The sequence below is a fragment of the Vipera ursinii genome (assembly GCF_947247035.1).
Source record: "Vipera ursinii genome assembly, chromosome: 3".
In the NCBI taxonomy this organism is placed as follows: Eukaryota; Metazoa; Chordata; class Lepidosauria; order Squamata; family Viperidae; genus Vipera; species Vipera ursinii.
In genome coordinates, this window is record NC_139516.1 from 23,297,094 (window position 1) to 23,308,206 (window position 11,113).

Genomic DNA, 11,113 nt, shown 5'->3' on the forward strand with positions numbered 1-11,113 from the left:
AGGTAGTCCTCGACTTATGACTACAACTGAGCCCAAAATTTCCATTGCTCAGCAATTTATGACCCCATAAATACATGCCAGTTGCTAAGTGCCCAAATGTTGACTATGTGATTGTAGGGATGCTGCGACGGTCATAAGCGACTTTTTTCCATAGCTGATATAACTTTGAACAATCACTAAATGAATGGTTATAAGTCAAGGAGTACCTGTAGTTTACAATGATACTTGCATGTCAGCAGAACAGTTCTACAAGGACCTTGTAGAATATAAAAAAGTGATGTGGTACAATTATCTAATTAATTAATTATTGTGATTTTTACAGTGATTTTTAGATGAAAAGAAAAAAAAGATCAACGGTTGTTATACTGAAAGATAGCAAATTATAGAATAAGTGTTCTGTATGCAAAGAATGAAGCAATTTGATTGAATGAGAATTTAAATAACCCCATTTTCCTGCAGGAAATGACCACATAATCCCTCGAAACTGCCCAGAATTGCTGGAAATCAGCCGTGTGGCTGTGCGAATTCTTGATGAGCTGGTGTTAACATTTCAAGAGCTGCAGATTGATGATAATGAATATGCTTGTCTGAAAGCCATTATCTTCTTTGATCCAGGTAGATACTGTTTTTGACTAATTGGAAAAGGAATATAAGGATACTTCCTTTAAAATTATAATCCCATAGCATTGCTGAGGAACTTATTGCTTCAAACCAAGTCCTTAATACTATTTTGCTATTTCATTCAGCAAGACTTGAACTCCAGAGTTTCAAAGTTCCCCAAAGGTTCTCAAAGTATGGTTCAAAGACTTTCAGAATGTCAAATAAAAGTTAATGGCTTTACTGTTGTGATGAATTGCCCAATGTTGTTAAAGGTGGCCATACTGAATAAATGTTTTAAATAAATCAATAAATATTTTTAAAATTCAGTTTTAATTTCTAATACGGTAAATATTGGTGAGAAAAATCCACATAAACCAAAGCTCTTGGGGGTGGGGGTGGGGGACAGTCCCTAATCATTTTGAAGAAAATAAGGGATGCTGAGACCAAAATGTTTGAGAACTGCTATTCTAGATCAGTCTATCATGATGCCTTCCAGGTTTGTTGGACTTCAGTTCCTATGACCCTTTTTGGTCAAAGTGGGTGTGAGAGCAAAGGAGCTGAAGCTCCTGTCAAAGGATGAAGGCCCTCAGGTCATGCAAGATTGTGTTACAATGAATATTCTCAAGTAGCAATAGCAATATTAGACTTATATACCGCTTCATAGTGCTTTTGCAGCATTCCCTAAGAGGTTTACAAAGTCAGCATATTGCCCCCAACAATCTGGGTCCTGATTTGACTGACCTCGGAAGGATGGAAGGCTGAATCAACTTTAAGCCGGTCAGGATCGAACTCCTGGCAGTGACTGAATTAGCCTGCAATACTGCATTCTAGCCACTGCACCACCATAGGATAATTCAGAAAGTATTTCCCCAAACAACAACTTGGGATATGAGCAACAAAAAGCTTATTATATGGTCTTTGAACAAAGTATCTTAACTGTCCTAGCATTAGTTTCTGGCTTCACATGAGACAGCTTTTCTTTCAGTTGTTTCCTTTCAATATAGCCAGTAGCCCTGCTGCGCTATGATGAGTAACAGTAATAGTAACATGGAGAAGAAAACAGTATATTATAGGTAGTCCTCAATCAACTGCATTTGGGACCAGCAACTCTGTCACTAAGCAATGCAGTCATAAAGTGTAATGTCATATGACAGTGCCTGACATACAATGTTAGTTCATCAGTTCTTGTTGCATTCATTAAGTCGTTAACATAATATCACATGGCCAAATCTTGTGAATTCCTGTCAGCTTCCCCACTGACTTTACTTGTTAGAAGCCAGTTGTGAAAGTTGCAAATGATGAACATGTGACCACAGGATGCTGTAACGATCGTAAATGCATGCGAAGCACCCAAAATTGCAATGATGCAGATGTTTTGATGGCCACAATTTCAAAGATTAGTGACAAGTCTCCTTTTGTCACAGCTTGAATGGTCACTAAACAAGTGATCAGTAAGAAAGGACAACATGGAATTAAAATCTCTCAACTTCTACCAAAATAGAACCTCAGAGACAATCAAGGAGACTATCTGAAAGAACAATTAATAGGCATTTCATTGCTGATTCCCCTGTCTATGATCAAGAGCAAATAATAAGCCTCAGCAGCACTTTGTATTAATCACACTAAACACTTGCATACAATTTCATTTTAATTGTCACCAATTAGGTCTGAAAAAATGTGGGAGGAAATATAAAGAACACACTGACTTGGCATTTTCATGCCAGAATGCCAGAGAGAGGAATAAAATTACAATTCTAAAAAAAAATCCACTGACGCAATAATCCTGTTTCACAGCTTAATCCAAACCTAATCTATGCTACATTGGTTTTATTCTGTCAGACCACAATAAATGAAATAGAAATGTCCACATGCAAAGGAAAAATGTTTCAAGGCTGATGCAGGCTTCAGCCCTTCCCTAGGAGAATTATATGACCAGGCTGTTACAGAAGATACAAAGAAATGCTTCTTCAGTGTTGTGTTTGGTGGTGCTGTTTCATAAGCTGGAGTTGCCAATGAAAGTTGTTTCATAAACTATAGTGCTCAGTGGGTTAGGACCCTTAGCTTGTCAATCAGAAGGTCGGCAGTTTCGCGGGTTGAATCCCGAGTGCTGTGTAACAGAGTGAGCACCTGTTACTCGTCCCAGTTTCTGCCAACCTAGCAGTTGAAAAGCACATAAAAATGCAAGTAGAAAAATAGGGACCACTACGATGGGAAGGTAACAGCGTTCCGTGCGCCTTTGGCGTCTAGTCATGCCGGCCACATGACCACGGAGATGTCCTTGGACAAGCGCTGGCTCTTCGGCTTTGAAACGGAGATGAGCACCGGCCCCTACAGTTGGAAACGACTAGCACGCATGTGCGGGGGAACCTTTACCTTTACCTTTTATTAATTTCGACCAGACCTTATACCTGTGAAGTCAAACACTTTGGGGTCTAGCTCCCTCGCTCCTGACAATTGTCCATGCCCAACTGGAGTTGATGGACATTGGAGACAAAGGCCATAACAAGGTCCAGAGTTCCCCCAACATTTGCCTTATGTAATCTGGGATCATGCAAAACATTTGCAGGGCAGAGTATGGTGAATAATGCACCCCCAGCCTTTCTAGTTCTAGTTCAGCGGCGGAATGCATGTAGAAGACCCAGACTCACACTCTTTCAACTTCAAATGTTCTAGGGAAATTCCTGCCAGAAACTTTGGATTGCTGCTTCTAGTCAGGGTCAGCAATATTGGGCTAGATGGATTAGTAACCTAAACCATTTAAGTTACTAGCTAATAACTTTCCTTTTAAAAAACAACATTCTACAAGAAACTACCCTAGGTTATTTGAAACAGGGCTACTCACTCTTTCCAATACCTCTGTCCTTCAAAATTGGCATAATATATAATATCTCACTTTTTATTCCAGATGCAAAAGGCCTAAGTGACCCTATCAAGATCAAACGAATGCGATATCAAGTCCAGGTCAGCCTGGAGGACTACATCAATGACCGGCAATATGACTCACGAGGACGCTTTGGAGAACTGTTACTTCTCCTGCCCACTCTCCAGAGCATTACGTGGCAGATGATTGAGCAAATCCAATTTGTTAAACTGTTTGGCATGGCCAAAATTGACAACCTGCTGCAAGAGATGCTGCTTGGAGGTGAATATTGTCGCAGAAACCTTCCTGAAATTGGACATCAGGACTTTTGCCCCTAGAATTAAAGACAAGTGCAGACTAAACAGTACCATGAATATCACTTCAGTTAAAGAAGAAAGAAAGATAAAATCAATGATACATCTTGCTTGAGAGTTTGATCTTCCACCTGAAGCAAGATTTCTGTTAATCCTTTTTTTAAAATTTAGTGGCCATACTTTGCAATTCATGTACAGTAAAGGGATCGGGGTTTTTTATAAGAAGGAATACTTGTTTCAGACTGTTTCCAAAATTTCGGTTGCCTACTTGAAAAAAATGACATTGAGAAAAACTTAACAAACTTCAAATTTTCTATTAGACAATGAACATTTTGGCTTCCTCAGTTTCATTAAAAACAAGAAATCTGTGTCTGTAGCTCAGCCAAGGATATGGTAGAGCCCAGACCAAACTTTGCTCAATTACACCTTCCAGATATATTGGAATTACGGATTGTGTGGGAGTGCCAGATTCTTTACAGTAAAGAACAGGGTAAAATGAGTGTCTTCAGCCTCTACAAAGCAGCTAAAGAACAGCTAAGGAAGGATATGGCTTGAAGTAGAAAAAGTGGGGGGGGGGTCACAATAAGTGGGACTTAAATTATTCCTTATTCTTATTCCTTTCCAGATACCGAAAAGCTATAGCCCAGTTTTCCCTCAAATTCTAATCGCCCAGGATACATTTTTTAATTAGTTTTATTCACTTATAAAATGTGAAAATACAAAAGCAAATACTAGGGGAGAACAGTAGAGAAAAGGAAAACAAAAAAGGTGTGAAGAAAGGGAGGGGAAGAAACAAGAGGCATTGACTTCCGACTCTCTCTGTTGCAGTAAAATCAGACATTAAAATCAAATCTCAGCTTTTTACATTTCTATAGTAGTATGCACTAGCCATTTCTGTGTCAGCAAATGAGTCTAATCGGTACCCGAGTCCCTCGGGAGAAGGGCGGTATATAAAAACAAATAAATAAAATAAATAAATAATAAATAAAACTCAAAATCATAATACCATTTTTTTCCATCTCAAGCATAAAGTCCAGAAGCGGTTTCCAAATAGAAACAAAACTACTTTTGTTCTTTTCTTTTATCAGCACAGTCAATTTGGCCACCTCTGCTAATTCCATCAGCTTTTGTAACCATTCGTCCATGGTAGGGATCAAGGCATCCTTCCACTTTTGTGCATAGATTAATCTTGCTGCCGTCACCATATATAAAATCAGAGTTCCAATTTTTTTTCCAGTTCTCTTTCCATTAGGGTACATTTTTAGATTACATGTTGTAAACATAAACTATTGAATTATTTCCCCATGATTTAATTGAGTAAAATGGGTAACAACAGTATTTGATTAGTTAGGATTAATTAATTTTAATTCTTCCAAAATGCATCTCTGTGATTTGGGCTTTACCAGTTCGTGCTTCCACTATTAATCAACAGAATAATTTAAGTCTAGACTGGAAAGTCAGGACGTACAACCTTACCTACCGGTATTCCCTGTCCAAATGGTTATTGACACCAAGATCATTTCAAAGATTAGAATGGAATATACTTTTTTACACTGAATATTGTCCAATCCTTAGATTCTTATTAACTGTTTTAGGGTCATCAAGTGACACACCTCATGCTCACCATCATCCTCTGCATCCCCACCTTATCCAGGAGAATTTGGGAACAAATGTCATTGTGGCCAATACAATGCCTCCTCAAATCCATAATGGACAGTTGTGTAAGTATTCACACTTAAAAGATCCATCTATCCAAGAATGCTATATTTGTTCTCAGCTACAGTAAGCCAGCTTTTGGCAAGATGACGTCTCCCAATCATGTTTAATTTCTATAAACCAAAATGAATAATAATTATGGGAAATGAAACCTAACATTTCTGAAAGATATCATCTGGAAGAAAAATACTCTATCTACAGCTCATCATAAATACTAAAAACATAAGATGTATTATTTTATTATTTATTTGAGGGCTACATGCTGTTGCTGTTTCCATAAGTGCCCACAGACTTTCTCCCATTCCTTATCATGCAAGGAATGAGGCCCTGGTAGTCTTGCCCACTTTTTTCAGATTTTTTTTTATCCCACCTTTATTATTTTTTATAAATAACTCAAGGTGGCAAACGTATCTACTACTCCTTTTTCCTCCTAATTTTCCCACAACAACCCTGTGAAATTAGTTGGGCTGGGAAAGAGTAACTGGCCCCAAATCAAGCCACCTTTCATCCCTAAGGTGAGACTAGAACTCAGAGTCTTCTGGTTTCTAGCCTGGTGTCTTAACCACTAGATCAAACTAGCTCTTTGACCAATTTGCTCTCTATAATCAATATGCCTACCATTTATGCCTCTGTAGAGATTAAGGGAACTTAAGAGGACTGAAGCATCCTTTAATGCTTTGCTGAGGGTACTTTAATTCTGCCCTCAGCTAAATCAGAGGCATGCATAGTTCCTGCTTGCTAGGGATAAAAATTAAAACTTCCAAACTAAGTTGATCTGCTTTTAATCTTTGTCAAAAATATTAAATGTATAGAAATTTAAACAATGCTACCTCTGCCATTTCCATCTACTGTAGACCTGATGGCTGAAATGCCAGCTTATTTTTGGATTTTCTCCTTCTTGCAGTATCTCGTATGATGAATAATCCTGAAGAACTTGAAAGCTAGCACACTTTTTCCTGCAATTTTCATTGCAATAAAGATAGTGTCATATTATGTACAATAAGTTAGATTTTTTTTCCTATGATTGGTACATTGCAGAATGTACTTCTGAATTAACATATATAAGAATGTGTACAGGTAGTCCTTGACTTTCAACAGTTCATTTAGTAATTTAGTTACAATAACAGTGAAAAGTGACTTATGACTGTTTTTCATACTTATGAGTGACCATTGCAGCATCCCCTTGGTCAGCTGATCAAAATTCAGATATTTGGCAACTGGTTCGTATTTATGACGGTTGCAGTGTCCCAGGGTCACGTGATTCGTTTTTGCAACCTTCTGATAAGCAAAGTCAATGGGGAAGCCAGAGTCACTTAACAACCATGTTACTCCACTTAACTGCAGAGATTCAATTAACAACTGTGGCAAGAAAGATTGTAAAATGGGGCAAAAGTCACTTAACCATCTCACTTAGCAACAGAATTTTTGGACTCAGTTGTGGTTGTAAGTCGAGGACTACCTATACATGAAAAATAGTTGTGCCTTAATCGAGTCTGTTCAATGGTTTATTTTGTAACCAAGTTTTTCTTCCCATAGCCACTCCTGAAACTCCCCAACCTTCCCCCCCAGCTGGGTCTGGAGCTGAACAATACAAACTACTTCCGGGGGCCATCGCAACTGTAGCCAAACAGCCCAGTTCAATCCCTCAGCCCACCATCACAAAGCAAGAGGTCATCTAGCATCCAACTGAATGAGGAATCAATGATTCATACACCACAATGTGAAGAAATAAACCTCCCTCATTCTCATCTCAATCACTCTGGAGGTAGAATATTCATGGAGATTTCCCAGGGCAAAAATGTGCTATTTTTTTTATTTGGAAATTATATGGGGAAAAATAAGAAATGATCTTCACATGCAGCTGTGACTGAATGCTGTAGAACTTACAGAGTAGCCTCAATGGACGCTTCGCCCTTTGCAAAGAGAACCAGATGTCAAACTTTAGATCTGTTGGTGACTGTTCCAAAAATTGCACTGACCTGCCTGTTTTGCCACTGCCTACTTCCTCCCCCCCCTTTCTCTACAAATCTGCCTTTTAAAAAAAAAGAAGAAAGCAGCTGACAGGAATGATAGAAAGAAACCAAGCCCCATTATTGGAGCATCTCCGAACAGTCCTTTCTGTGACATTATGGGTTACACATTTATAGGAAGAAGACAAAGATGCTGAGACTCTGAACTTGTTGAAGGTGAAGCATACATACCGTTTGTACTGCCTGCTCAAATGCCTTGGGGAACTACTACAAGTACAGTATAGGCTCATATGCTTCCATGAGCTCTAACAGTCTGAAGGATGAAAGTCTGCTCTCTTCAAGCACAATTGTTGCATATGCTACTGATATTTTTGTCCGTCTGGTAGAATAACAGCTTCTATGGGGAAGCCCTCTCATGCTGAACAAAGTATGGCCTTGCTGGATCTGTTTAGGATTCTTTCCATCCAACAATGCACTGTACCTCTCAGCTTTTTTGTGGACTTCAGGATCTATCACTCAAGACCACTGCCTCTGCTTATGGAGAGTTTGTGACTAACAGACATTACAAATCATTCCTTCATGTCTTTGTCTAATGTTTTTTGAGAGCACCAGGTTTCTGCCGTTTGCTAGCAGGGAAAAGCAGGCCTCTGTGAAAAAACTGGATCCAAATGGAATTGAGTGACGATGGAAATCACTAGGGGGATTGGGCAAGGATTGGTGAAAATGCTTCAGGGAACGTCCTGTCAAATGAGCAAAGGGCATTTTGTTCCTTCCTATTTACAATGAGGGGACAATAATGAACCTGCACCTGCTCTCAACACTGCCAAACAGGGTGGACAGTAGATGGACCGACTGCACTTCTTCACCAGAATTTGCAGTTTACAGAAATGGATTATTGGATTGTTATGACATTCACCCAAAGCTTTCTTGTAGCTGACGGCTTCCACAGGGGGCAGACAGAAATAGACCTGGAATGATTTCTTCTTTAGTTATCATCATAAACCAGCATATGACGTTTAGTAGTTAAGGAAGCTGAAAAAGAACTAAAGCCACTCAGATCTTAAGAGCCCCATGATTTGCTTCAGTTTATCTTAGGAGATCAATAATCAAATTATTCTTTAGCCATTTCAGTTTCTTAGAAAATTGTAGGGTTAACATGACAATTCTAAAGAAGCCATAAGGTGATTCTACCACCCTCCTCAGTGTTTACCAGATAAAACTGGACTGGGGATGAATTCAGATTTGCAGAATATATGTTAGCTACTATTCTACCCTGAGATCCACCAATTGAAGCTTAATTCCAAACATATACACTGATTAAAAAATCCAGAGCCCTCAAGTTGTTTTGAGTACCAGTGTCAAACTGGTTCAGTTTTTTGGGGATTTTTTTTTGCACAAAACTACTCTTATCAACTTGATTTCTTCCAAATTTATTGAGATTGCCACTCCCAGAATTGCTAATCAGTCTTCTGGAAGTTGCCATCCATCATGTCTGGAGGGCATCAAATTGGGGAAGGCACTCCAAAGTTTTCATCATTTTAGTAATGTAACAGGAGGGGGTTGTGTGGAAGATGTTTTGTTTAGTGCCTTCAAGAGAGTTTTGATTCCTGGCAACTCCTTAGACAAATTCCTGCAGTTTTCTTCACAAGATTTTTTGGAAGTGGTTTGCCATTGCATCCTTCCTAGGGCTGAGAGTGTGTGACTGGCCCAAGGTCACTAAGCTGGGACTGGAAACACAGTCTCCTGGTTTCTAGCCTGATGCCTTAATCACCACATCAAACTGGCTTTGGAAATTACTATTAATCAATGTTTGAAGTTCCAAAATACTGCATATTCCCTTATGCTGAACAGTACACTGGGATTAAGCAGATCCTGATCACACCTCATTGGTGTCCTATCATCCCATGTGAGTTAAGAAGTGATTCCATGCTCTACTGATGTGCAATACTGTGTTGCTTTGTAAGGCATCAAACTAATTGTGTATTGAATCAGCTTTCCCTTCCAACTAATGTCAGGTACCTTATGTTTGGACAGTTTTTCCCAGCCCTGATGTCCTTAAATTATCTAGGCCCAAATCCTTCTGCGTCTGAAGTACATGCTCAGATATATGGTGTTGCCAAAGGTAAACATCTTCTTGGAGCTGGTGATTTCATGAACACATCCATCTACAGTAGTTTTCTATTTTTTCTGCTCCAATGTAGCCTACAGTTTTAATATTACTTGATGTACTCCATTCAAACATCAATCAAGCCCACTCTGCTTAGCTTTTCAAGATCAGCTGAGGTCAACTAAGGGCTCCTAAGGATAGACCTCCTCCTTTAGTTCAACTGTATTATGGAAATTTGCTTACAATTCTAATATGCTTTTTTGAAGAATTATATAACTCCTCAGAATTGTTGGGAAAACATTGGCAAAGGACATACAGTAGTAGTAACTATAGTTCTTCCTTTTAAAAAAGTAGGAGGATAGTTTGGAGAAACACTTATTTATGATGAACACAAATACATTTTGTACAGTCATCTCTTTGTCAGCATGTAAAGGAGAGCCAAAGTAATCCCTGCTAAAAAGGGCTCAAGTCAGATTCTTACTGGAAATAAGCCAATTTACTGCTAATCTACCATCATTTATAGGCTGCTACTTAAGATCTTTTATGACAGATACAAAAATAAACCCCCTGCCAGCACATAGTCAGTGTCTAAGTATTGTAATGTTTGCCAAATACGAACCTGTTATGCTATGTAATTTATTATAATGATGGGCTGAATAATTTTTCTTTAAATTATTGTGTAAATAATATTGATTCCATGAAATCATAACATTTTATATGAACAATGTAAATTACAAGACTGCTTCTCCAACTGCAGCAATATTTTATGTATCAAGGTCGGAGGAAGTTATTTTTGATGCAGATTTACTATGTGCCATCTTCTAGGACATTATATTAATTTTCATCAACTACTGCCTTCCAATGGAAACAGCTGTATTTCTTTATTCATGTTTTAAAAAAAATAAATACAAAAATCTTTTCTAACCATTCACAAACAGATGTTGTTTCTAAGATGAAAACAAATCAATTAATGTCAAATACAAGGATTTTAGTTCCTTTATATTTCTTTACTGATAGTCAGTGTAGCATAGTGGAATTATGCAGAAATGAGTTGGATTCATACATATTAAGACTACTTAATTTAGCCATGGTGTTCCAAACAAACCAGAGTTGGCTGGAGTCATCCATGGTCGAATCAAAAACATTTTATGGGATAACAAAGTGAGTTGCTCAGCATGTATAAAATGAAGCATAAACTTATAAAGATCATTTGTGTAATTTACATGTATACATACTCATGTTATTCAAGGATGTAGCATTTAAAATATGTAAACTATACATTCAAAGGTTGTAAGTTAAAAGTCTCAACTGGAATTCTAGTTGATTCCTTGTTTATAAAAAAAATGTCGCCAATGCTCCAAACAATCAGGTAACAGATTTTGCAAGTCCTTAACGGTGTTTTTAATACTAAAGCTGAAGATTCATCACACATTTGCTGTGTTGGAGAATTAGATCCAAGTGCTTGTTGTAACATAGACCTGTCTCATTTACAAGATTTCGCCCTTCATACAGTTGGTTTTTTCATGGGCAGATTTATTGTTGTTGT

General features: G+C 38.1%; 1 protein-coding gene across 2 annotated transcripts in view; it reads left to right on the plus strand.

The window, feature by feature from the left end:
• The window catches only part of HNF4A (hepatocyte nuclear factor 4 alpha), a gene marked incomplete at both ends in the record, with an annotated part of 69,404 nt that extends 62,235 nt beyond the window's left edge, over positions 1 to 7,169 (plus strand). For both annotated transcript variants that reach the window (XM_083358831.1, XM_083358830.1), the window contains 4 exons: positions 460 to 615; positions 3,506 to 3,742; positions 5,370 to 5,495; positions 7,027 to 7,169. In XM_083358831.1, coding sequence (XP_083214957.1) covers positions 460 to 615; positions 3,506 to 3,742; positions 5,370 to 5,495; positions 7,027 to 7,169 — 662 coding nt within the window. The remainder of the gene's footprint in view (positions 1 to 459; positions 616 to 3,505; positions 3,743 to 5,369; positions 5,496 to 7,026) is intronic.
• Between the last annotated feature and the right edge of the window lie 3,944 nt (positions 7,170 to 11,113).